This window comes from Rhineura floridana, chromosome 18, assembly GCF_030035675.1.
Source record: "Rhineura floridana isolate rRhiFlo1 chromosome 18, rRhiFlo1.hap2, whole genome shotgun sequence".
Taxonomy (NCBI): Eukaryota; Metazoa; Chordata; class Lepidosauria; order Squamata; family Rhineuridae; genus Rhineura; species Rhineura floridana.
Genome location: NC_084497.1, coordinates 8,312,155 through 8,339,299, shown reverse-complemented (window position 1 = coordinate 8,339,299; position 27,145 = coordinate 8,312,155). Strand labels below are relative to the sequence as shown.

At 50.0% G+C, this 27,145-nt stretch overlaps 1 protein-coding gene across 2 annotated transcripts; it reads right to left on the bottom strand.

Annotated features, from left to right (window-relative positions):
• Positions 1-492: 492 nt before the first annotated feature.
• TMEM259 (transmembrane protein 259) lies at positions 493-26,476 on the bottom strand. 2 transcript variants are annotated; one of them, XM_061601957.1, is made up of 11 exons: positions 24,662-26,476; positions 22,381-22,656; positions 16,567-16,738; positions 14,419-14,529; positions 13,085-13,207; positions 11,392-11,492; positions 9,319-9,376; positions 8,818-8,901; positions 7,509-7,641; positions 5,465-5,564; positions 493-3,523 (listed from the first exon to the last, which is right to left on the bottom strand). In XM_061601957.1, exons 1-11 carry the CDS (start codon positions 24,884-24,886, stop codon positions 2,777-2,779), a joined length of 2,130 nt encoding a protein of 709 aa, XP_061457941.1. In that variant the 5' UTR covers positions 24,887-26,476; the 3' UTR covers positions 493-2,776. The 2 variants fall into 2 exon arrangements, with proteins under 2 accessions (XP_061457941.1, XP_061457942.1); XM_061601958.1 differs by having other exon boundaries at positions 16,621-16,738.
• Between the last annotated feature and the right edge of the window lie 669 nt (positions 26,477-27,145).

Below are 27,145 nucleotides of genomic sequence, written 5' to 3'. Positions count from 1 at the left end.
TCAGCCCTGTTCATCACGGGCCAGTAATCACCAGGGTAATTTCCTCAAGGGTGGGGTTGAGGGCACCAAGATCATTTCAGACCTTTCATTGAAGTTTTGTAACAAATGAAAAATAAGCAATACTCAATTTTGAAAGAAATAGGCGATTAATGCAGGTTGGGACCGCTGATGGGAGTTCCTAGAGCTGGTGACGGCCCAGCCTTAAGAGCATCACAGTTTGAGTTCTGGAATCTTTGGGGGGGCACAAAATGCTCATCTTGCGGTGATGAGTGTAAGCAGCAGTACTAAAAGTGGAGCAGGGACAGATAAACCTATGAAAAAGGGAGATTTGGAGAGCATAGCTCTCCGTGGAAGAGATTTCTCTGGAACAGACGGCCCTTAACCCTCTTGCAGATAGTCCTGGATTTTGCATGTTTTGGGGGACCGGTTTCCCTGCAAAAAAGGGTACTCTGTTCTACCGCAAGGTAAGAAAAAGAAGCATGAAAGCAACAGTGTTAGATATAGTATTTAATATATATATTTATAATATATACATACATTTTTTGTACATTAAATAGAATGAACTCTACTCTTCATTCCAGGTATGGTTTGCTTTGATTTGCTCTCAGCCCCTTCTACCTGACCACCTCCCCCATAAAAATGCTAACCCCAAAAGCACCCCCCCAAAAACAGTCTAGTTTCGCACAAGCAACCTCAGCCCCCAAGTGGAAGAGGGATGGGCAGCGGGTGGCAAATGATCCCACTGATATATTGCACATGACTGGGCTGCTCTCACCACTACACTCACCTGCCTTCTGCCCTCAAACCCAACTAAGGGGGTTTCCAGTGCACACACACCCCAGCTTTAATTTAAGAGTGCAGCAGCCTAAGATGGTGTTGGCTTGACTGAAAGTTTCAACACTGCACCTGTGCGCATGCGCCCTGCGCAGGCCTGCACTTAAGCAAGGGCAGTGGCTCCTTATGCGCTCCCTTGTGAGCCCCCACCCTCTAAGGTATCTCCTGTTTGCTGCAAGTGACCTGTTTGCACCCACAGCAAATAAAAAACCAACCCTACATTCTCCAGGGCACTCCATCCGGCCCGCTCCAGCCCATGTGGAAGGATGGTGCAGCCCTAGGGGCAGAATTCCCGTTAAATCCTCTGAACGGCTCCACCTCGGCTTCTCAGTTACCTCTCGCTATTGCTAGATCTGCTTTAAAAGCCGCTCCAGCGCTTAAAGCTTCAGAGCCAACTAAGTCGCACGGCTAAAATCACTTCTACTCTCAATTGCCCCCTCCCCAGCCTCAATTTATGGGGGCAAAGCTCCATTCTGGAAAGGGATGAGCAGTCCGTATCGGGAAGCAGGTCTTTTAGGGAGGGAGGGGAGTAGTGCCCCTTTATCAGTGGCACTTTGGATGCAAAATCGTCTTCAAAAGGCATCCCACTTACAAGATAAGGCACTGGGGGGGGAAGGAATATTCTATGCCACTATGCTGCATGAAACGAGGGTTGAGGCTGTGGCATCTGCGCAAGGGGCATCAACAAGAGAATATTGTGTGGGTGGCCATCGAACGGCTGAGTTAGCACAACTAAAAAACCCCAACAACTAATGATGAAGCCACAGCCCTGGCTGTTATGTTTGACCAAGCCCTACGCTTAATCTCAAGACTCCCCCCCCCCTTCCATCTTGGAGCATCAGCTCATATCAGGGCTGGAAACCAGGGACTATGGAAAGGGAAACAACCCCCCCTCCTTCCCTACTCCACAAGCCCGTCGCTAATCATGCATCATGGTGAACTAGCTTGCTAGAGCCTCAGCTCTCTGCAATTTCATCCGGATGCTGGTTTTTTTCCTCCAGAGGTTTAAAGGGGGGGACATACCCAACTGACACCCACCAACCACTGCAGATAGCTAGCCACAATCTGGCTGGCCACAATCATTTTCCTGCTGGCTCCCTGAAAGCACCCGGGGAGTGGCGAGTGGCTTTGCGGTGGCCAAAAAGGACTTCCTCCACAAGAGGGGGGATCGGCCACATCTTTCCAAGTGCATCACATCATCGAAAACAAAAAAAGCCCTCTGCAACACCCTTCAGCAATTTTTTGAAAAATCTCATGTTTTACTCTCATAGAGGCTGTGTTATATATGCGCAACCCACGCTCTAAAAAGCCTGGGCAGAAGTTTCTCTGACTCCAGCGCTTCCAGAGTGAAGGATCTTGAAGACCAGCGACCGCAAGGAATCCCAAGGTTTCCAGGGCTGCCGCTTCTCAGCAAAACTATCTCACATCCACGTGAGGGTCCAGGTCCTTGCACAGCCACCCATCCTCCCCTATTAAGAGTTTGCGCCATGATACCTGTTGCTTATTTCTTTGTCTCCCCACATACTCCCCCCGCTGCCCAACGGAACAGAAAGCACAAAAATAATAATCATTCTAGTACAAATTAAGTCAAGATTTCCAGCAGACGCTAAGGGGACTTCCCATGATTTTCTGTGATTTGAAAAGCTGGGGGGGGGGGTGCACAGGACAGAGGTGAGCTGCAGCTTAGTTCACCCAACGGGGCACAACGCAGAACAGGAAGGAAGCAGAGGATGGGGGGACTCTCCTGTCGACTAGCGCTAGCCCCTATTTTTTATTCACATTTTCCCCCTTTCCTGGGTTTGGAGAAGGAGGATGGGTGGGTGGAAGTGAAAGGGTTCCCCCTGCTTTGCATCTCGCATTTTGGCTCTGCCTCTTGTTCAAGGGGAATCACGGGGGCAGGACAGAAATGGACAGGCATACAGTCCGCAACGAGGGAAAGCATTCAGGAGAGGCTGCGGGATTCTGGGTCTAGGGAGGTGGTGCTGTCCGGTGGCACAGGGCAGGAGCCCGCCACAGCAAGTCCTTCTTCGGAGGCCTGACTCGGGGGCCTTCTTAAAGTGGTGTCCGGCGAGCGACGGCCCGCGAGGCAGTCTGTGTCTTGAGGTCTGGCTTGGCTGACTAAGCCCTCTGGCGGCTGGGGGACGTCCTCATGTGCTGAACCGAGGGGGGCAGCAGAAGGTGCCGCTGCCAGCGAAGGCACCCCAGTTGTTGACGTGACCTCTATGGCGACAGAACCCACGGCAGCCTCTGCTCGGTCGCTGCTGACCAGAATCTGGGTTATCATGCTCGAAGCGGCTGCAGCGTCCTGCAAGGCCCCGCCGGCTTCTGGCGAGACGCTGGGGTCCAAGAGGGAGCCGCTCAGGTTGGACAAGAAGGATGCTTCCGCAATGACAGCCGTCTCTGCCACCCAGTTGAAGTTGTCTCCCAGAGAGGCCACAGTGGCGGCCACAACGGCGGCCGTGTGGGCATCCTCGGGGGCAAGGGGGCCACTTCCTTCCCCAGAGGGGCCTGCATCCATGTGGGGCCGCAAGCCACTGGGGTCAGCGGGGGCCACAGTGTTGTTGTTTAGGTTGTCCTGGAGGGTGGTCTGGGCCCCACCCTGCTGGTTCTGGAGCAGCATCTCTTGGATCCGGATTTGCTGGAAGATGGCCGGCAGCTCGTAGTGGTGGAAGAAGTAGAGCATGGAATGCTGTGGGGGGCGGGCGGAGACACAAGCGCAGGGAAAAGGGGGTTGAGAGACACACTCGCCACGTTGGCTCTCCCACAACCAAAGCAGGCGAGTTATGAATCAAGGGTCGTTTTACGGCCTGCTCCACCCCCGACCCTCAAGCCAAAAGCAAAATGGATTTTCTAAAAAAAAATAAGGAAACATTTGCCGTCCCATTTCTGTGCTAAGGAATGCCAAATCCTGTGGCCCGCCGAAACGATGCAATAGTTTTGGGACAATTTATTCTGCCGTTTCCCAACACTACTCTCAGGTGGAGGCAAGGGTTGGGCTAGTTGTCTCAACCACTTCCCAGTTGCAATGCCGCTCAGTGGCAGAGTGCCTACTTCGCACGCAGGACCCAAGTTCAATCCCCAGCAGACTCCCTTCCTGAAACCCCGGAGCGCTAGGGGGCCCCAACAGGCTGACTCGGTAGAAGCCAACTCCCCATGACCCATTGCTGCTTGTGCCCTGAATGCCTTTGCCTGAATGCCTCAGCTCTCCTAGGCCCCTGCTTAGTCTAGGCCAGCCTTTGCCAAAAGGGTGCCCTCTGGGCACGTTGGACTACAACTCCTGTCAGCCCCAGCCAGCATGCCCAGGGATTATGGGAACGGCAATCCGGCAGCATGAAAGGGGGGCAAGGATGCTCCCCACCTCTGGGCCTGGGCTGGCTCTTGGGATGGGGGCAGCCAAGGCAAACGGAACCAAAGGCCCCTCCTGACTATGACAGGCAGCTGGCTTAGCCAATCCCTGTTTTCCCCTAACTAATGTCGCCTTACTAGGCATGGGGAAAGGCCCAAGAGCTTGACAGAGTCCCACCTTCCCTCAATCGCTGCAAATCTCAGGTCAGCCGCCTCTTCAGCTTTTGAGACTTCACACATCCTTTCAAGGTTTAGCGACTCGGCTAGCGTCTTTTGTTTACTTCAAAGCAAAATTCCTAAAAAGTGGCTCTGTCCAAGGAAGCCGAATTCTGTAGCCAGTGGGATACCCTCCTGAAATTTGTCGGACTCCCAAGCTCCCACTATCCTTGACTGTTTGGCCACGCTGACTGATGAAGTGCTGGCCACCAACTGGGATGGTTTTTAAAACATCGGACAAATTCATGGAGGAAGAGGAAAAGGCTATCGATGGCTACTAGCCACAAAGGCTAGGTTCTCCTGCCATTCTTGGAGGCAGTAAATGCCTCTGAACGCCAGCTGCTGGGAACAGCAAGTGAGGACAGTTGCTGTTGCACTGCTAGGACAGGATGCCAGGCCAGATGGGCCCGCTTAGGTCTGACCAGCAGCCAGGCTCTTCTTTTATATCCACCGCCCTCTCGCAAAACCTCAGGTGAGGCGTATAACAGCCTAAAAACATTTAAAAGCAATACAAAACAATCATTAAAAATGACTGGCTACTCAAGAGATGTTTTAAACAACTGCACAGGCCTGCCGGCATTAAGAAGACCTTCAAGAGATACCCGAAAGTCAAAAGCGAGGGTGCCCACTGAATCTCTGCTGGAAGAGCGTTCCACCACATTGGATTGGTGACACTGAAGGCCCGACTTCTAGTTGAGGCCAGTTGGGCCTCTTAAAGACGGGGGACAATTAACAGCATCCCTCCGGATGCTCTCTGTGGTCGGGCTGGGACATAAGGGCTCCCAGGCAGCCATTAAGGTATCCCGGGCCCAAGGCTGCCCCACAGAGAGTACACTGCAGTAATCCACTCTCAAAGCTACCAATGCAGGGACTATGGTGGCCAAGTGATCCCAATCCAGATCTGTTCTCATGGGCTGTTGGGAGTCCAGAGGGCACCCCGCCAACTGCCCCTTCCGCATTCTGCATGGGAAGCTGCAGGTCTGCAGCCCACGCAGAACCGTGACCGCAATTCTCCTCTTCACAGTGAGGGATCCTCTCTCGAACAGACCTGGTGGAACTGGCAGCCTACCTGGATGAAAAGCCACGAGGTGACCAGCGCCAGGCTGCTGTACTGCCCATTGAAGCGGTAATGGTAGGCATAAAAGGCAAAATGGTACAAGTAGAAAAACCTGGGAAGGAAAACAGAGAACGGTTTTTGTTTTTACAAACTTACACTGCGTTTGGAAAATGCAGTGGCCACCCCAAATCAACGACGCATGGTTCGTTCCCCACCGTTTCAAACCAGCACCCAACTGCAGGCAAAACAAGCGAGCTGAGAACAGTTTCTTAAAAAGCAGGTTATTTCCCCAAGAGAGGCACACAGGAAATTTATCAGCGGGGGGGATGTTTAAAGAGGAGAAAATGGCACAGAGGGAAAAAGGGGCCTTTGAGCCTTGCCAGCCACAAGAGCCCCGAAACTGCAAAGAGCAATTGGCTCAAGAGAGAGAGACCAGCCACAAGCGACAGCAGCTGCCGGCTCGGGAGAGCAAGCCTGGCCCCGGCAACTCTGGGTAGAAATGGGAGAGGCCCCCTGCCTGAAACCCTGGAGAATTGCTGCCACTTTGTGTCCTGGCACCGAGCTAGAAAGGCCAGTGGAGTGACTCGGTGTAAGGCGCCTTGCCATGTCACCTTCGTCACCCAAGCGGACGCAGGGGGAGAGAAACAGTCCTTCCCAATCTCAAATACATGAACTCGAGTTCTCAGGCTAGGAGAGACCCATCCCGTCTCTGCCAGAGACCTTGGAGAATCCCTGCCAGTGTTGCTTGTTGGCTGAAAAATGATGCCGCTTCATAACAACCTCTAAAGCGGTTTATATAAAAACGCAACAACATTCAGTAAGATTTCCTGCAAACTAGGTAAGAACCAAACCAAACATCATCGCTATGTAGGAAACAAAAAAATTAAAAAGCAGCAGGGGTGGGGAACCTGTTTGGCTCCATGGGCCGGACCCTCATCAGGATCGGCTTCATGGGCCAAATTTGACAGGTGGGCGGGGCCGTCCACCTGTCAGTCACACAGCATCATTATGACATCAGAAGACTGGCAGGCAGGTGGGGATGCCCATTTGTCAAAACCCCTTGCGCTTTGGGGACTTAAAGGGGACACTTGGAAAAGCCTCTCCCCACCGTCCCCTTTTAATTCCCTGACCTTGGAGAATTAAAAGGGACACGCAGGAGGACTTGGAAAAGGCTGTAAGACAGCCCCCAAGCGCCTGTCTGAGCAAATGGGAGTGCAGGTACTGTCTAAAAGCCTTTGCAAAAGCTTCTCTGAAGTAGCTCTTTTGAGTGGGCTGCTTTAAATTGCATCATAAAATAAGGCTTTAATCTCCATTGAGCTGGTGAACAGGGATTAAATCCTGTTGCCTTGGCTATGCAACCTTGGATCACACAGCCAAGGTAGGATCAAACCCTGACCTCCCGCCAATCAGCTTATGTCACTAGTGGTGGACAAGGTTTAAGAGAAATGGCCTTACAAGCCAAACTGGACTCCTTGGGGGGGGGCATGACTGGCCCAGAGGTTGGTTCCCCACCCGAGTTAAGAGTCTAGGGTCACTTGGGTAAACATGTAAGAGGCCATTCCTGTCTTCACCTCATAAGTAACCTGAGGGAGGGTGTTCTCTGTGCGTCCCCGTTTTGACAATCTGCTGGTTATAAAAAAACAGCAAGCTAAAGATAGCCTTGATCCATACCTGGAGAGGTGGTCAGCTAGGATCCCTGGTCCCAAGTTGCACAGGGCTTTCACAAAGCCTTGAACTTGGCTCGGGAGCAAATAGGCAGCCAGTTGAAACAGACAGGGCTTAGCTTGAGGGGTGAGGGATGGCCTGGCAGAAGAGAGCCAGTGGGATGTTCAGAGTGGTGGATCAGAACCTGGGAGACTAGTGTTCAAGTCCCTCTCTTGGCCATGAAGCTCCCTGCGTGCGATCCTGGGGCCAGTCACCGTCTCTCAGCCTAACCTACCCCACAGGGTGCTTGGGAGGTTCACATGGGGAAGGCAAGGAGAACCTCGCTGAGCTCCCTGGAGGAGGAAAGGCGGGACAGAAGGAAGTCATGAAAGAAAGATTCACGCCTCCCTACCTCAGCCAATGCCTCTTGCTGGTGCTGGTGTGGCAGCAGATGGCGTCGTACTGGTCTGCCAGCCACACGATGAGGATGATGTAGAAGGCCGTGGTGGTGTCGTTGAAGAATTCAGACATGATGGCCTCCATGCCTGCCAGGCGGGTGGATGAATGAAGAGAGAGGGAGACACAGAAGGTCAATAAGCCGTTATCCCAACCAAGATTTCTTAGTTTGGCCCACCGGTAGACAGCGAACATTAAAGCCACTTGGCGCTACAGTTACTTATGACCAAGAACTTAACCTCCCGGAGTGCAGAAAAACCTGGGAGGCAGAGCTTTCATTTTGTTCATGGAATGAAACAGGAGACCAAGTTTCTAGGTCTCAGGAAGCCAGAGGGCTGGCTGAATAAATCTTCCGTGTGTGAGAGGGGCAATTTCAAATCTTATTTCCCACACCGATTAGCCAATATTCTTGAGGCAGCTTAGGTTATATTTAAAATACAGCGGTGGTGGGGAGAACCCAGACCAGTGGGGTGTTAGGAAACGTCAGTCGGGAGACCTCAGGAAGGGAACGGAAGTCCTTCACAACCTCCTCCTCCTCCCTTAGCCTCAGATGTCCCGAGTCAGAGTAAAAAATGTTAATTGCAATTTGGCTCCATTTAACTCTCTGCCAGCTGGTTTCTCCTCAAGGGGTGATGGTGAAAACCTGAAGGGGCTGTAGCTCAGCGGGTAGAGCATCCCAGGTAGGCGCCAGGTTCAATCCCTGCCATCTCCAGGCGGGGCTGAAACCTTGAAGGGCTGCTGCCAGTCAGTGTACGCAAAACTGAGTGAAATGGACCAATGGCCCGACTCTGAATGAGGCAGCTTCCTACGTTCCTGGGCTTTGATTGCCAAAGTTCACGGCATCTCCCGGTAGGGCTGAGGGAGACGCCCCCAAGTCTGCAACCCTGAAGGGCTGCTGCCAGTCAGAGTAGGCAACGATGAGGTTGATAGGCCAGCAATCCAACTCCGCAGGAGGCAGCTTCCTGTTTTGCTACTTAAATCAACCCTTTATTCAGAACCATGAGGACTGGGATCTTACTCAAGTTTTAAAGGAATGCACCGTAACTCATAGCAGAACACTGTAGCTCAGTGGCAGAGGATCCGTTGTGCACGCCCAAGGTCCAGGTTCGATGCCTGGCATCTCCCAGCAAGGCTGGGGAAAGGGCTCCCCGGCTGTAACCCTGGAGGAGTTGGGGCCAGAGGCCTTCCTGAGGTAGACAGGACCAAAGGCCCAGCTTGGTATATAAAAGGCAGCTCCTGACGTTCCTGCAAGGCTGCCCCCTTACCTACGAGAGCCAAGATGACAGTCAGCAGGGGTGCCGCCGGGAAGGCAATGGTCATGTTCATCTCCAGCATCTGAAGAAGGTCCACTAAAAAGGGGGGGGGGAGAGAAAAAGCCCTCAAAAGGACAGAAGGAAGACACCCCAATCTCAGCTTTAGACACAGAAGCTCCCAGTTTCAATCTTCCCGTTGAAAAGGATTACAAGAAACAGCACTCAGAGAGCTCCTGCCAGTTCTACCTAACCGTGGTTTGTCCGAGCCAACAAACTGTGGTTGACACTAACTACGGCCAGCTTCAAAGCGAGCCAGCTTCAAATTAAAGCTACTGAAGCTGGCTCTTTTAAACCAGGGGCAGCCCTCCTGTTGCTGCTGAACTATGGCTCCCATCATCTGGCAATCTGGGGATGCAAGTCTTGGTCAAACACTCTACCTAGGGTTGGGTAGCTTGTCGTTTTTGGCCTCAGCGCCTGCAAAAAGATACCGGCGAGCACAGTTGAAACGCTTACCGATAAAAACAAAGATCTGGTGATGTGAATATCGAAGCAACATGGAGACGGACAGAGTCTGAAAAACAGAAAGTGCGGGAGAGCATCAGAGCCGCCGGTCCCCCATGAATATAGGGCCAGTGTCCCCTTCGCACAGACAAAAAAAAATTCTAACAGCTGACAGACACCCGCCCTTTCACCTGAACTAAAAACTGAAGGGACGGTTCACTTGAGCTCTCAAACAGTTCACTTTTAGAGGGTTTAATAAGAAGGACTACCCAGCCTCAGAGGAACGCCCAACTGCCCGTCCCAGAACTTCACTGGGTGACCTTGGGCCAGTCATTATCTCTCAGCTTAATCTACCCTTCACAAGGTTGCTGTGAGGATAACACAGAACCTGGTTATGCCATCCTGAGCTTCTGTGAGGAATGGTGAGATATAAATGCAGCAAATAAATTTCTCTGTATGTCGCCATTTGGGGCGTGTATCCTGATTGGTAATGAAGAACTTGAACCTGAGTTTGCTTATTTCCTCCTCCCTCCCAATCAGTGTTTCTTTCATGCTGTGCCCTTTTTTACTGTAAGCCTGAGGGTAGGGGCTATTAAAAAAAAATTTTTTTTTAAGAGATTTGTTAAGCAGTTCTGGGAGCCTTTTTTGGCTAAAGAGCAGGATTCAAAATTCTTTAAATAAATTGGGACACACAGGAGGTCTCCTGGTACTGTAGCTAAGAGGCAAAAAAAGAGCCTGGACACAAAAACTGGAGAATGAGTTCCCGGAGTTCCCCATTCTCACCGACTGAATTAACATGAAGACGCGGGGTCATAAATAATGGCCCCTCACCCATGGTGAGCAAAAGATTACCTCCAGACTATCAGGAAGGGGAAGGTGTTCAAAGCAGAGTTTGGAAGTAATTAGTTACAAAAAACACAAATTACTTGTAATTCATTGCTTTTTTGAGGAACGAGTGGGTAATTCCTTTACATTTTGATTGTAATAGAACAGGGAGTAATTTTATTACTTTTGAGGAGTAACTGTAATGTTTCCAGCATCACTTTTGGGCATTACTCAGGGGAAGTCTTCTGCTCCTCTGATTTGTGGATGAAAATCATGTGCCTCAAACTGGGCTTCTGTGCAGCCTCGCCCTTCCCTCGTGCTCTGTGGGTGGGGAGGAGGCGACGAGGGAGGAGGTGGAGAGCGAGACGGGGTGGAGAGACCACCATTGCTATCTTATGGATAAAAAGAATTATTCTACTACCTCTGTGTGTGTGTTTACTTTTAATGTGGTTTTAGGCTACTTAGATGTGCAGCAGCCAAGGCCAGCACCTTGCAGGCACTCTAGTTTTGTTTTGACGTAACTTAAGTGTAACTGTAATGATTACTTTTGAGTAATGGTAAAGTAATCAATCCCTTTCAGAACAATTGTAATGGTAATTTATTCCTTTTGGGGGAACTGTAATTTACTCCTTTTCAAAAGTAATCTTCCAAGCTCTGTTCTAAATTGTGACAAAGGACCGTAGTTCAGTGACAGAGCGTCCTCTTTGTACGCAGGAGATCCCACGTTCAATTCCCAGCATCTCCAGCTAGGGTAGAGTTTCCCTGCCTCAAGTCCTGGTGAGCTACTGCTACTCAGCATACGCAATGCTGAGGTACAGATCAACGGTCTGAAGGTGGCTTCCTTTTAAGCCCTTTGTACAGAACCACAACGGCCAAAATCTTGCTTTATTTTTGAAGCACGGGGCACAACGTCGTGGCAGAGCATCTTGCTCTGCATGCAAGAAGCCCCCGGTTCAGTCCCCAGCATCTCCAGGCAGGACCAGGGGAGTGTCCCTGCTGGAAACCATGGAGAGCGTCTGCAAGTCAGTGTAGAGCTAGATGGGTCAGGGATCTGACTGGGATAAGGCAGCTCCCTACGATGATTCCCCCACTTGCGACTACTGAAGTGTCAAAAATGATTGACTCTTGGTATATTTCAACATATTCATTGGTTTAATCATGAACGGTTTCAGTCTGCGCTTGCCCTAAAACAGTCTCCAGGGATCCAAGGGGGCCAAAAGGCAGCCCACGAAAGGTTAACAGGCCAACACAGACACTCACAAAAATCACCATGATGACGAAGGCCGCCACGTATGATGTCCGGGCCATCCACATGCTGATGAAACGATAGTGCTCCCCGGAGACTACGTTGCGAAGGAACCCTGAACAAGGAGGAGGGAGGCGTTCAACTCTTTCAGCAGTAAACAATACTGGAAATCTGCCAAAGCAACTCTTAAAAAGGGGACACTGCAGCGTTCAAGTAGAGATGGAGGAATCTGTGGCCCTCCAGATGTTGCCAGATTACAACTCCCAACAACTTCCTCCGAAGGCGACAAGAGATCAGGCCTTCTCAGTGGTGGCCCCCGTTTGTGGAATGCTCTCCCCAGGGAGGCACGCCTGGCACCATCATGTCCATCTTTAGGTGCCAGGCAAAAACATTTCTCCCAGGCATCTACTTTTAAATTTGGAAGGCTTTTGGAAGGCTTGTTATATAGCTTTCCTAAGAAGGGTTGCTCCACCGCTTGTGTACTGTTCTGTTTTTAACTTTTTATGTATTTTTCAATCTTTTACTTTTTTATTACCTGTAAGTCGCTTTGAGTGCGCGCGTGTGTGTAGAAAAGCGACCAACAAATTTAATAAATAAATAAATAAATAAATAAATACCCTAGACATGCCAGGACATGCTGATTGCTAAAGGTGATGGGGGCTGGAGTCCAACAACAGATTCGAGGGTCACAGGTTTCCCCATCCCTGGCATAGGGACTAGGAACTTGAAAACAGTTAATTCACGATGTGCAAATTGACCAAAGGACCGGATTCTGTGCTGAGTTTATGCTGTTCATTGCCGTGAAATATATATGTGTACATATATATATATACACACACGCATTGACAGTATGGAATTATTTTGCAAGTAAATCAATAGATTAAATATGCAAACTTGTATGGAAAGGTGTTTGCCAGGCTTAGCAACTATTGCAAGCAGCGAAGACGCCATGAATTATAGTAGACCCACTGAAATTAAGGGACGGTCTCACTCCATATATTCCTATCTGGCAACTGCGCTTTTCAGGTACCATCTGCCCTGTGCTAGAAAGCGGCTTTCAGGGTTGCAACCCTAACCCTCTGGAATCAATTGCCCGCTGAAATTAGACAGGCACTCTGCCTCAAGATATTAACGCATCTAACTGAAGGCATTTTCATTTAAGAAGGCTTTCCCCAAGGTGTGACCCAGTCAATTTATGGACTATTAACTGCACACCTATGGTTTTATTTTCCTGTTTATAGCAGGTGTGAGGAACCATGGCTCCTCCAGATGTTGCTGAACTCCCCCCCATCCCTGACCATTGTTCCTGATTGCTGGGGCTGATGGGAGGTGGAGTTCAGCAACATCTGGAGGAACAAAGTTGGAGGAATGAGGTCTTACTGTTTTTAGACCTTTGCATCACACAAATACTTCACACTTTGGGATGCATGAGGGGTGCTGGATGATTTGGGATAGCGTTTGGACGGCTCAGCATCTCACATCTAACCCTGGAGGCCTTCAAGAGGCAGCTGGACAGCCACCTGTCGGATATGCTTTACTTTGGATTCCTGCATTGAGCAGACTCTAGTTAAGATGGACTCAATTTTTAATTTTTTTTTTGCAGTGTATTTTATAATGTGCTGTTCATCACTTTGGGGGCCTTTTGGCCCAAAAGTGGCATATAAACAAACTATAATAATAATAAATATATATATATATAAATAAAACCTTTATTCTCTTCAGTTTCTGCCAAGGCTTTCACACTGGACATGAGGATGTCGTCGTAACCGAGGAACTCATCCAGCAAAAGACGGCTGAACCTGTCCCCAAAGCACTGGTCCCGGGTGGGGTCTGACAAATAGGTGGAGACAAGAATTAACGGAGGCGAGACAGAGAAAACGTTCCTGCGGTGTGGGAAAGAGAAGCAAGTCGAGGGCTTGGGATGGTGAACACATTTCACAGCTACGCAACAAAGCCACCCCTGCAACGAGGAGTTGGTGTAGAGTCTCAGAATGTTTAGAAACAGTCTCAACTGCTGAAGGGGAAGGAGCGGGAGCTTGCGAAGGAAGCAGCGGACAATTTCACTGGGACTGGGAGGGAGCAAAGCTTGCACAGGAATAAGCGGCTAAGACAGACTTGAACCACGAGTCAGGGAGCTCCCAAGTTCACCTCTTGCATCCGGGGGTTTTCAGCAAGGCAGCTTTCCCCATCTGCAGTAATAATCCCCCACGACACAAGTCTGCTGCGACTGCACAAAGCAAAGGATGCTGAGGCACTGTGAACACGTTTACTATTGAAGTTGGTCAGCCAATGGCACACAGAGGCACACTCTGACATCAGGGCGGCTCAGCCAATCACTGCCAGGGGCATCACATCACCACATTACAAGTTTAGATGGCTGGGAACAAGAATCTGAGGGCAGAAAAGAATGACGGAACGGCTACAAAGGTCTGCATGTTTTGACATTCCCATTTGGGTAGGGAGCTATTGCACTCCGGTCCCGCTTGCTCAGTGGGCATCTGGTTGGCCACTGAGGACAGGATGCCCCCTCTGGTCTGATCCAGCAGCGGGGCTGCTTTTAGGCTCTGACGTCCCATCTCAAACCCTGGAGAGCTGCTGCCAAGTGATGGATACAAGGGATGGAAGACCCTGATGCTGCTGGATTAGAGCTCCCAGTATCCCTGACCAGTGGCCAAGCTGGCTGCTGGGAACTGTAGTCCAACCGCACCAAGAGCACCACAGATGTCCCCTCCATCTCTCGGGAGGGAACGCCTCTTCGAAATAAAGGCACTCATCCATCTCTCACAAGCAACAGGGACGGTGACCGTCGGGGACCCTCCAAACGTCGCTGGGCATTTGGCTACGCTGGCTACCAGGGCAGATGGGAGTTGGAGTTCAGCACCTCTTGGAGGGCCACCCCTGCTATATAGGACCTTCAATTTGTTTTTTTGAAAAAGGCATTTCATGTGAAAGTGAGAGGACAGGCTCACACCCGGCAGGCAACAACGAAACGAACAGCAGCAGCGGTTAGGCAGCGTGGCCAGAATGAAAAGGAAACTTACCAAGCGTCACCACCATGACAGGGATGCCGAGGCGCTGGCGGGTGCTCTGAGACAAGCGCAGGAATCCATACTCAAAGGAGTACTCGACGATGTACTCTTCCTGGGGCCAGACTGGAAGGTGCCAAAAAGCAAGGAAGGGTCATTGCGCAAGGCCAAGAGGATGGAAACGGGAGATTTCCCTAGGTCTCCACCATCACCCACCCACCCCCAAATTCACAACATGTCAGCTGATTCAGGAAAATCCAGCTGGGTAATCCAATGAGTTGAGATGAACCTGCATATCCATAGCTACCTGAGAAGGCTTCAAAACAAGTTTCTAAGATTACAGAATAATCTGGCCAGGTTTGAATGTTGCTGTCTGCTTCTCTCTCACTGTCACCATTTGACTGTCCTTTCTCACTGTCAGAGATCTTGTTTGAATTACTGAATTTCAGTGCCTGCACATTTATCTCCTGCTGCTGCAGAACTGCTTGATGATATAGATGGGGTGCTATCGTCAGGATTCCCTGTCTCTTCTTCTGCCATTACAGAATTCTCCCTCTCCACAAGTTGGCTTTTTGAAGTAGGAACTAATAGGAACCCCTTTCACTCCGACTGGCTCCAATCAACAGGAAATGGCAAGGAAGCAAGTTAGAAGACTCTTCTCAGTGGCTAACACACTTGCCTTTCACGCTGATTGGCTAGTAGGACATTGGAGATATGGGGACCTGGCGTCCAAAACGTAAAACCCCAGGCGGCTACACTGCTGCTCCCAGCAGCCACAGCCAATGGTCAAGAGTGGTGGTGATGATGGGAGCTGGGACTCCAGCAGCATCAAGGAGATTAAGCAAAATGCTAGAGGATGAAGGGCTATTGGTGACTATTAGCCAAAATGGGCCTCCCATGTTCAGGGGCAGTATACCTCTAGAACAAGAAGTGCTGGGGACAAACAAGATGAGTTGGGGGGTAGAATCCTACTTGCAGGCTTCCCAGAGGCACACTGTTTGCCCACGGTTGGAAACAGGACGCCGCGTAGAGATGGGCCTTCAAGCTGCCCACAGCAGAGGAGTGCTGTGGGTTCATTCGCTCCACCTCAATGGTGGCAGAAGCCAAGCGAGAGAGTAGTAGATCAGTTTCCCCAACCGGGTGCCCCTCTAGAACTTTTGGACTACCATCAGCCTCCAGACAGCACAGCTGCCTGGGGGCTGATGGGAGTTGTAGTCCAAAAAAAGCTAGAGGGCACCAGACTCCTCCTCTTTAAGATTCTAGGGGTCTTGTTCGTTGATCTTTGCAAGCTGCTCTGTGAGCCTTTTCAGCTGAAGAGCGAGGCTGGGGGGGGGGTTAAAAGAAGAAGAAGATGCTTTAAATCAGGGGTGCAGCTCTTCAGGTGTTGCAGAATGCCCAACTCCCATCATCCTTTGCCACTGGGCACGCTGACTGCTGGACCTGATGGGAGTTGGAGTCCAGTAACTCCTGGAGGGCACAGACTATTTAATTAATTAAATAAATAACTATGCAAGGAGGACACTTGGATCCAGCTCAGCAACTGGGACCCATGTGCCTGTATGCTCCACTGAGCCCAGGCCAACATCACCAGGCCCGGGCGCCAGCGGATGGCCAGGTCGGGCACTGGCCAAGGGCCCTGTGGCTGGGAGGGTGAAGCTCCCTCCCTGCCAGCGCCGGGTCACAGGCCGCAACTGGAGTGTGGCACGGACTGCAGAACAGGAGCTCCGCTCTCCCAGGCAACATCACCCCTGCGTGCATGCACCGCCGACGGATGCTTAAATACGCCCAGTTGCTTCACCCCGCCTTCCATCTTGGGTGATGGCAGGCATGCATTCTGATGTGTGAGGTGGCACAACAGGCGTATTTAAGTGCGATCAAGCACATACAGGGAGGACGCAGGGGCCTGCAGCCTACTCCACCCCCCCAAAACTGCCTCCCCCCATGTGACCCCCTCCCTCCACGGGCACCGAGATCATTGGGAGAGGGTCCATTTCAGGGACCATGTGCCCCGAGATTTGGGGGAGAGCACAGGCCACAGGGCCTTCTCCGTTGTGGGCTCACTCCTTCTCAAAAGAGAAACTTACTGACATGCAAGGACTAGTAACTACAGAAAGAAAGAAAGAAAGGAAGAAGAAAGATTTTAGGCTGCAACGGTGTCTTTACCTGTTTTGGCTAGCATCTCAAACTCGGACACAGTCTCGCTGAGGGGCTGCATACCTTTAGAAGCCGGCTCGCCACTGAAGGAGAACTCCTGGCTCTCGTTGGGGGCCAGCACTTTGGCACCGCTCAGCCGGGAGGGCTTGAGAAAGACCTTGGGCTCAATATCCAGCTCAAACTGCGTCAGTGAGGGGAGGGAAAAAACAACATAGAGAGAAGGGGATTAAAGAGAGCCCGTGTGTGCTTATATAGACAGCTCGTTTATATTCATAGGAACACAGGAAGGTGCTTTATACAAAATGAGGTACATCGGTCGATCAAGCTCAGCACTGTCTACTATTATTGATTGATTTTATTTTATTTTAACATTTCTATCCTCTAAGGAGCTCAAGGTGGCATACGTGATTCTCCCCCCCTCTCCATTTTATCCTCACAGCAACCTTGTGAGGTAGGTTAGGCTGTGTGAGAGAATGCCTAGCCCCCAAAGCCTCTCAGTGATCTTCATGGCTGAGTGGGGATTTGAACCCGGGTCTCTCAGGTCCCAGTGAGAGTGTTCGTGCACTCAGGTCCTGCTTGCGGGCTTCCCCCAGGCACCTGGCTGGCCACTGTGAGAACAGGATGCTGGACTGGATGGGCCACTGGCCTGATCCAGCAGGCTCTTCTTATGTTCTTACGTTCAGTCTAACACTCCAACCGCCACACAACTCTGGCTCCCTACGCCACACATTCACCCCACACCTTAGCTGCCTTTCACCGTAAGGTCCCAGAGTGGGTTACGACAAAATAATAAAAAAAACACTGAAATCAGTTACAAGAATTTACGATCAGAAGAATAAGGCGGGTCCTAAAATGTATTTAAATAGCAGGATGTTAAATATAAAGAAGTGTGTCTCCAGTATGCAACAAAAAATAGTTCATGAAGGTGCCCGGCGCACCTCTGTGGGGAAGGAATCCCACAGCTCAGAGGGGCTGCCACAAAGAATGCCCTGTCCCAGGCCACCGCTCCCTCTCAAACATCTGAGGGCGGTTTGAGACTCGGAGTTCTCTCCCAACCGTACCCGGAGATGTCGGGGATTGAACCTGGGCCCTTCTACATGCAAAACACGGGCTCTACCACTGAACTGCGGCCCTTCTGTAAAATTCATCTGGTTCCACGGCCGGTCCCCGAGCTCAGTTCAAGGTTGTCGGTTTGGAGTCATGACCCTCCACAGACTGGGACCTGCGTCCTTCAGAGCACAGCCCACCTGAGCCCACCAGCCTGCCAAGGTCAGCTTTGAGCACTGGGCTCCAAATTCCCTCATTTCGAGCACAAAGGCTGTCATGATGAGGAACAGGGGGTTATCCTGCCGTGGCTCCAGAATTACCATATAACCTCTGCAATAATCACAGCAAGGGAGGCTTTATGGGAACGTGTGAAAGCGAAACAATCCTGGAGGATGGCGATAAGGATTATAAATGAAACATTTAAGACAGAAATAAGATCAGCTTTTCTCTGAACTCTGAGCTGTATATCTCAACCCTGGCAAGGATTATGCATGCTAAAATGTGGAAAGCATACTAAGGAGCATTTGGGAACAAATGTCACTTATTTAAATAACAACTGTGTTAAAGAAACAGGAGGAACTGTAGGGGAAAACAGGAGTCAAACAATATATAAGAAAAAAAGTTAGGAGACCAGGGTTCGAATCCCCACACAGCCACGAAGCTCACTGGGTGACCTTGGGCCAGTCCCTGCTCTCAACCTCAGAGGAAGGCAATGGTAAACCATCTCTAAATATCGCCTGGCATGAAAACCCTCTTCACAGGGTCAGCATAAGTCGGGATCGACTTGAAGGCAGTCCGTTTCCATTTTTTATTTAACATTTGGATGACAAGACTTTTAGTAGAGTAGATTAATGAATTATGAATAAATCTGATTTCTTAGACAAGCAAATATTTATAGGGAGAGTATTAGCATATTTGTGCACTGAAATATACGCACCATGCTCATCGCTGAAAACGTTTGTTTTGTTATGTGGAAGGAGCGCTTTGGAAAAATAAATTTAATAAAGATTATTCAAAAGACATCCACCACCACCTCCTTCAAAGTGCCCTCCTGGACTCCAGTCAGCTGGCTGCAGGGAGGCTTCAAAAAGGCATTTGCTGTAAATCATGGCTTTGCTCAAAGTGGGCTAACAATCAGAGGGGTTAGCCAACGGAGTGCCCTGCAGATGTTCTTGGACTCCACTGCTCATCAGCTGCAGCCAGAGTGACCATTGTTGGGATGAGGGGAGCTGGAATCCGACATTATCTGGTCTAAGTAGCATCCCTGCTCTAAGAGGCAGCATTCCCTACTGCATAGGAGAAATGGAAGAATGCCTATTTTTAGAAGAGGCATTCCCTCCTGAGAGCAGAGAATGCCTCTTCTTAGATGAGGGATGGGAATATCCGTTTCTCACCAGACTCTCAACTCCCATCAGCCCCATCTAGCACGGCAAATGGGGATAAAGTGGCAGTCCAACAATATCTGGGGGGCACCACATTGGCTAACCTTGAATGAAAATGTAGAAGCACAATCACAACTGACTGGATTCGTTGTTTTCATGCACCAGTGACTCTGCTCTTGAGAATCTGTCTGAATATTTTTTATTATAATTAGAAGCCTTTTTTTTCCTCAGGGTGCAATAAAGAATTTGTTTATTTTAAAATAGTCTGGAGTATTGCACATTCAATACTCTGGGGGAACTGGATTCTTTTTTTTTTTAACTTACACCTTTTTTTAATCACTTCTTCTAATCACCCTGATTTTACCCCTGGCTTCCCTGCAACTCTTGTTGCACCCTCACACCAACCTTGTAAAGTAGGTTAAGCCTACCTTGGAGTAGAATAAATATCTACTTTGCTTGACGGTTAATTAAAAACTTCCCCTCCCGCACATTCTGCATTTGACAGAAGGCCACCCATTGCACTACTGAGGAATAGTGCATCATCTTGACTTTTTTTAAAAACAAACAGCAGGATAATCTTCCAGCATCTGCACAAAGAAATCAGCCAATATAAGCCCCCTCGCAGCCACTTCCCCCAAGATAAAATAAATCCTGAATGAAGAAATGTCCCAGTTAGATCTAATATCAAGAACAATGATACTATACTGTTTGAATATAATGAATATCGTTTTAGCTCCAAAGATGCAGCCGGTGAACAGTAGCGCTGGTTTATTTAATCTCTCACTGGGTTACTCTCAACGTAAAGGGATATTTAAAAAAAGAAAAGAAACCATATTGGGGAAAATTAAATGAAATTAAGAAGTAAATTGAGCAAGTAAAATCAGTCACATTACCACCCTGGGACACCCGACGATGTTCACACAAGCCATTAATTTGATCTAACAAACCCTTAACATACTTCATGCTGGTTTGATAGCATGGAAAAAGAGTGGGAAATGAGTATTGGTGGAGGGAGGGATTTATGCTAGCTGTGTAGAACTTAGAAGAAACTTTAAAAACACCCAGCCCACTAACTCCACATAATGTTTGTTCTGCACTTGGAGCAATCAGCCTTTTAACATGGCAGCACCAACTCTCTGGAACTCCCTGCCACTTGATATGAGGCAGGCACACTTTCACTGCACTGCTTCCAATGCCTGCTGAAAACTCTTTTCGTTTAAGGCAACCCGACCCAAGAGACACCATTTTATTAGGTAGATATCATGTCTGTTTGCTATGCATCTGGAGACCTCTTAAGAGTTCAGAATCAAATTTTGCATGATGGTTCCTGGGATCAAGGAACAGGATGCAACTGGATGCCATTTAGAATCAAGAGGGCAGACTGAACTTCCCTACTAGACCCAACCGAATTAACGGACATCACTTATTTAGGTCTATTCATTTCAGTGTGTCTATTCTGAGTGGAGCTCAGTTCCATACAACCCATAGTCTGCTGCTTTTTAAAGTCTGACTTTAATCGGGGGGGGAGGAGATTAATGAATGTTCTATATTATTATGTCAACCGCTTAAGAGATACTTTTTGAATGAAGCGGTATACAAGTCTTGCTAAGATAAAAACAAACTCCACACATTGAGCCTACACGAGCCAGTCCCCAGTGCAAGCGCCCCACGGAGCAGCAAATGAAGCTCCCGGTGACTCAAGTGAGTGAGCCAAGGCACAAAACCTCCGTCAGAAAAATGGCCAAGACTGAGGCTGCTTTTCAACAGCAGGAAACAGCTTCGGCTCATCGTTTTGAGGGGGGGGGGGAAGGATGTGTGAGCTTCTGTTTACCGACTGTCTTGCACATCTATTTGACAAGACTGTAAGCAAGAATAAAATCCAGCAATGTTTGTATGTCTTTGTCTTCTAGGGATTAATCTTCCTGACAGGCGCTGTAAAACCCAAATGGACTCATGGAGGAAGGGGTGGAACCCTTCCTAACCACTTCTCCACACTAAACATCCCCAGTAATTTCAACCCTTCCCCCATAGGACAGGAGTAACCAACGAGGTGCATTCAAGATGCTGCTCGACTCCCTTCATCCCTGACTACTGGCCATGTTGGAGTCTAGCAACCTCTGGAGGACTGCGGATGTTCCCTGTCCTAAGAGACACTCCCCCGCAGGAGGGATTGCCTCTTCTAAATAAAGGCATTCTTCCATCTCTGACATGCAATAAGGAATGCCCCTTCTTAGATCAGGGATGGGGGAACATATGTGGCCCTCCAGAAGTTGCTGGACCACATCTCCCATAATCCTCCCTCACCCTTGGGCCATGCTGGGAGTCGGGGAGCCCCACATCATCTGGAGAGCCACACGCTGGCTACACTTGCCATAGGACTTGGTTGCTGGACATAGGTCAGTTTGCCAACTCCTCCTTATAATACAGGGGAAGAGACTTTCTCCAGTTACCAATAACAAGCGGAGAAACAGACATGGAGGACCTGACTCGGGGGCTTCTTGGAAGGATCTGGCAAGTTGGCTGTTGGAAGGAGGACGCCGTTGGAAGAGAGGTGAGCAAAGTCTGATGGCTTTTTAGAGGAGGATTGGACAAGTTCAAGGGAAGTAAAGCTATCAATGGCTACTAGCCACAATGGCTATGTTTCCCCTCCACTGCCGGAGGTGGCATGCCTCTGACTATCAGCTCCTGGGAATCACAAGTGGGGAGAGTTGCTGTCACACTCGGGGTCTGCTGGGGGACTTCCCATTGGGGCATTTGGTTGGCCTCTGTGAGAACTAGATCTGTCCTGAACCAGCAGGGCTCTTTCTAGTTTGCTTCTGTCAGGGGTGGGGAATCGTTGACAGCCACACATTCCCTCCTAGGCAAACCCCGCAGGGCTGCATGCCAGTGGTGGGCGGGGCCAGATGCAAAAGTAGGTGGAGCGACAGATGCAAATGTTGCCTTTGTCCAGTAGGCTAGTTTCTACACACACACCCCTCTGCCTGCCTGGATGGAGGACAGAGAAAAGAAAAGCGATCAGAGTTCAAGGACACATTTCCAGCTAGGCAGAAATACTCAAGGAGGCGTGAAGCAAGGCCGGCACGGGGCTGATCTCAAGAGGTGGCCTTGGGAAGAGTCCCAAGGGCGGTTAAAGAGGCCCCGAGAGCCACATTTGGACACCTGGCCCACAGCTCCCCATTTGTGCTATTTATACGCCGCCCTGCAACCGAGGCAGCTCGCACACCGTTCCTTGGGGGCTCAATCAGCCACCGAACGTCACCTCGGAAAAGCAGCCAGCGTTTTACATTCCCAGCAGGGAGAAGCAGCAATGCTGTTCTGTATCCAAGAGGATCTCCACAACAGGGAACTAGACGAGGGAAAAGACGCGCGGGGTCAAAGGCAGGTCCCACTCTACCTTGATGGAGCTGTTTTCAAACATCTCCACGGTCATTTCCTCCTCTTCCTCCTCCTCCTCTTCCTCCCCCCCGCCGAGCGTCTCGATGACCATGCCGGGGAACCTGTCACTGTCGCAGAACTGGAGGAAGATGGGGGCACGGCTGGAGTTGCGCTGGATCTCCACCCGCAGGATGCCGTCCCGCGGCCACTTGTGCCGGACGTGCTCCAGGCAGTTGATGGGTGAGCGGGAGAAGGCGATGTGGATGTAAGCCAGGATGAAAAGCACAAACAGGGCCTAGAGGAGAAAATGGGGCGGGGGGAAGAGACAGATGGATGAGCGCCGAGGCCATGGATCCTTTTTTCAGCCCGACGGCCACATTCCCTTCTGGACAACCGTCCGGAGGCCCCGTGCAAGCGGCTGGTGGGCAAAGCAACAAATGTTGCATTCAAGAGGCAGCTGGACAGCCATGTGCCCAAAATGCTTTGATTTAGATTCCTGCATTGCGCAGGGGGTTGGACTGGATGGCCTTATAAGCCCCTTCCAACTCTACTATTCTATTCTATGTAAATTTCACCTTTGTGCAATAGGCTAATTTCCACACACACTCGGGCTCTAAGATTACCTGCATCAAGCAAGAAACTTCATTAAATCACCTAAAACAGGTGTGGGGAGTCTTTGGCCCTCCAGATGTTGCTGAACTACAACTCCCATCATGCATTGGAATGATGGGAGTTGTCGCTCAGTAACATCTGGAGGAACCAAGGTTCCCCACACCTGGCATACAGGGCCTGCCTCCACACTTCTAGGAGTCCACGCAAGTTGCTAGCCCTCAAGGAATTCTGCTCAGGTGTCTGCTCTGTGTCTTGTGGGGTTAAGACACAGGAAGCTTCCTCGTACCTGATCAGACCATCTAGCCCAGAAACGTCTACAATGATTGGCAGAGGTTCTCTATGCCTCTCCCAGGGATTGAATGAGGGGCTGCTACATACAAAGTACATGCTGCAACAGGTTCAGAGGAGGGCAACAAGGATGATCAGGGGACTGGAAACAAAGCCCTATGAGGAGAGACTGAAAGAACTGGGCATGCCTGGAGAAGAGAAGACTGAGGGGAGACATGATAGCACTCTCCAAGTACATGAAAGGTTGTCACACAGAGAAGGGCCGGGATCCCTTCTCAATCGTCCCAGAGTGCAGGACATGGAATAATGGGCTCAAGTTGCAGGAAGCCAGATTTCAACTGGACATCAGGAAAAACTTCCTACCTGTTAGAGCCATACGACAATGGAACCAATGACCTAGAGAGGCAGTGGGCTCTCCGATACTGGAGGCCTTCAAGAGGCAGCTGGACAGCCATCTGTCGGGAACGCTTTGATTTGGATTCCTCATTGAGCAGGGGGTTGGACTTGATGGCCTTAGAGGCCCCATCCACCTCTACTATTCTATGATTCCATGCTCTACAACCTGTACTGCCTATACTGACATTAACTTTCATAACACAAGGCACCAATCTCTCATCCTCAGTCTCCCCCATCTGCAAAATGCGGCAACACTGACTGAACACGTTTTGTAAGCTTTGACCGCTATTACTATTTTATTCTAATAAATAAACCCATGTGAAAACACGTGCTGCCAAGCACAGCAAAAACGCACACACGCACAGTTTAAAAACTTTGAAGCAAGCTGCTAGTGTTATCTAAACCCACCCGCTCCAAGTACTCCTTCGACAGGACTGCACGATATTCACCTAGCATAGAGTTCTAAATGGCTAGTCGCCTGTGGTGATCAAGGGTTGCACCTAGACAACCAGGAAGGTTCTTGTAAAAGTGGACGAGATTGGAAGAGGGGACAGAGGCTGTTTCCCTCCCCAGGTTTATGGGCCACAAATTATGAAAACTATTCTATGTAGGCAAATGCAAAGTTAAATACTAAGTTTGAAATAGAAATATGAGGATTCTCTTCTGGGCAACCTTACAGGGGCTGCATGACAGTGGTGGGTGGGGCCAGAGATGAAAGTGGGCAGAGCAATCAATGTAAATATTATCTTTGTACATACAGCAAGCTAATTTCTACACACACACCTCTCTATCCTTCATCCAGGCAAGCACCAGACATGATCAGAGTTCAAGGGCGCATTGCAGCCAGGCAAAAACATTCAAGGAAGGTGTAAAGGGAGTGTGGCCTAGGGAGACTTCTGAGGGCCAGGTAGAAAGGCCTGGAGGGGCGCATTTGGCTCCCAGGTCTGACGCTCCCCAACCCTGTGCTACATACAACCCACTTCCGTGCCTCCCCCAAACATTACCTTAAGAAGTACAAAGAACTCAAATATGCGACGGAAGGAAGGAGGGAAGAGGCGAGCATAGGTGACAGCCATCTTGAAGAAAAGTGCATGGAAGAGGCGATCGCGGACGTTGATGAGAGGGTTTTGGTTGAGGTTGCGGACCCCTCGGTTATTTCCGGCAGGGGGCCTGCCCCCCACATTATTGTTCATTGGAGGGTGGGGGTGGTTGGGTTGATTCTCTGACATCCTGAGCCTCTGGCGGCAGAGGGGAATTGTGGCGACAGCAATTTCAGAAGTGGCCCCCTGTTCTTTTCCAAGAAAGGCGTCAGCTTGCCACGTGCAAATCAATTCCGCTCTGACTGGAGAAGGCGCTCAAGAAGGGGGTGGGGAGAAATGAAAAAAATAGTGGGTCACTCCCACCCCAAAAGGGAAGGAAAAACAGTCCAGGACAGGATATCCCACACGCCAAAAAATAGATACCGTCTTTTAAACGGTTTGATGTGAACGCTTCAATAACTTTGGAAGCAAGTGTGAAGTTTGGGGAGGCACCACAGTTGCAGAGGAGTAAAAGGCTAAATGGACACAACCCCACTGCACCTCAAAAAAACAGTGGGGAGGATGTTAAGCTGATTTAGCCAAAGTTAGAAGGGGAGTTTACAATGCTTGGGGGCAGGGGAAGAGACTGAATCTAAAGGGGCTTTTTTTGGGGGGGTGTTAAACACTAAGTTGGGGCAAGAATTAACTCCAAAATGAAAAGGGTGAAAAGGGAAAGGGGCTACCCCAAGATGACAGAGCAGAAAGGGGCTTGCAAGACAGAGAAATCAGATCCTCCTCTCAAAGAGAACTACCCCAAAACTCAGAGGGGTGGAGAGGAAACGATAGGGATAATTTCAGATACGAAGACCTCTGATTAGGGAAGAGATATTCCCAACATAAAAGGGAGAGGGGGTCAGCCTTGTGGGAAGGGGTGCCTCCCTCCAAAGGGGTCCAATCTGGTAGCGTGTTTTTTTTGGGGGGGGAAAGAAAGTTACCCCCAAAATATCAAGATGTGTTTTAAAAGGGGAGATTAATGAGGTTGAAAAGAACTGGGGGGGGATGAGATGGTATAAATTGGGAGAGGGTTCAGAATTTGGATTAGAAACAGGAATGGATTTGCCAGAAAAACAAAAATGGGGGAGTCAAGACAGGCCGACTTTAAAACACCCCCTTAACGTGGGGGGGAGAAAGGTGGTGGTGGGGTTACAACCTCTTGTTTCAACAGTGGGAGGGGGGGCTGCCAAATCCCTCCCAGTTGGGGGGCACAATCTTAAGCAGAAGCAGCAGCTTTGCCAGAGGGGGGAGGAAGTGAGGAAAGGGGGGGGGGAGAACGGCCTACCTCACAAGGAGGGGTGAAGCAGGAGGGCGCCTGAAAGCCCCTTCCTAATGGGGAAGGAGCCGCAAAACCAAACGATCCACAATGGGGGGGAGGGTTCTTAAAAGGGGGGGAAGGAGGAGAGTGGCTTTCAATGGGGTGGGGGGCTCCCCCAAAGCAAAAGAGAACTTCTCCCACCCCCAAAACATGCGGCCGCCCCCCACACACACAGGTGTCAGTAGACTGGGGTGGGGAAGAGGCGCTTCCAAGGCCCTAAAACGGGCAAAGTTCGAGCCGGGCCGGCGTCCCCCCTTTTGTTTCGGGGCCTCCGCGGTGAAGGGAGCGCCCCGGCCCTGAGTCGCCTCTGCTTCAGTTCCCCTTCGCGTCCGCTCGGGCCGCCGCCATCTTGTTTGGTTCTTCCCCGCCTCGGCGGCGGTGACGTCAGCAGGAGGCGGGTGTGAGCCAGACAGAGAGAAACTTCCGAGGTGGGCCGCAAGGGATTCTGGGGGGGGGAAACCCACAGAGGGAAGGGATGCGGCGACCATGATTTCAGGTACACTTCCGGATCTGGAGGAACATGTGTGAGTGAAGAAGAGAAGGAGAAGGGAATCCGCAGGCTTTCAGCTTAAAGCACTTGCACCTCCAAGGCGAAAATATCCGATTGTTCCATTTTCTCCCTTTTACTCCACACGCTTTCCATGAATTCGTCTCTACCTGTCGAATTTCTGTCTGTGTCTTGATAAGGATACCGGGTCGGAGGAAAGGATGGGGTTTTTAAAATAGCATTTTTACGGATTCTTGATTGCCTTGTAGATATCTTTGCTTCCTGTCCTTTCCAAGTCATCATCATCTTGAATTCATCATCATAACGATGTGTACAATTTTGGAAACTGTTGGAGAGGCCCGGTGATTTGAAAGCACTGCAAACGCTGAAAGGGAACCTCCGATCCAGCCCTCTTTTTGCATTTGATCTCTTACTACTGAAGACTGAATTGCATTTAATTGCGGACACATCATGAGAAGACCTGATTCACTAGAAAAGACAATAATGCTGGGGAAAACAGCAGGCAGTAGAAAAAGAGGAAGGCCAAACAAGAGATGGGTTGATTCCATCAAGGAAGCCACAGACCTGAACTTGCAAGATCTGAACAGGG

What these genes read in the sequence shown, in the direction of transcription:
- TMEM259 (XM_061601957.1), bottom strand. Translation starts at nt 24,886, where the DNA reads ATGTCAGAGAATCAACCCAACCACCCCCACCCTCCAATGAACAATAAT. An exon ending in TGAGATGCTAGCCAAAACAG is followed by an intron (nt 14,530 to 16,566) that starts GTAAAGACACCG and finishes GGCACCTTCCAG; the next exon opens with TCTGGCCCCAGGAAGAGTAC. An exon ending in TCGTCATCATGGTGATTTTT is followed by an intron (nt 9,377 to 11,391) that starts GTGAGTGTCTGT and finishes TCTGTTTTTCAG; the next exon opens with ACTCTGTCCGTCTCCATGTT.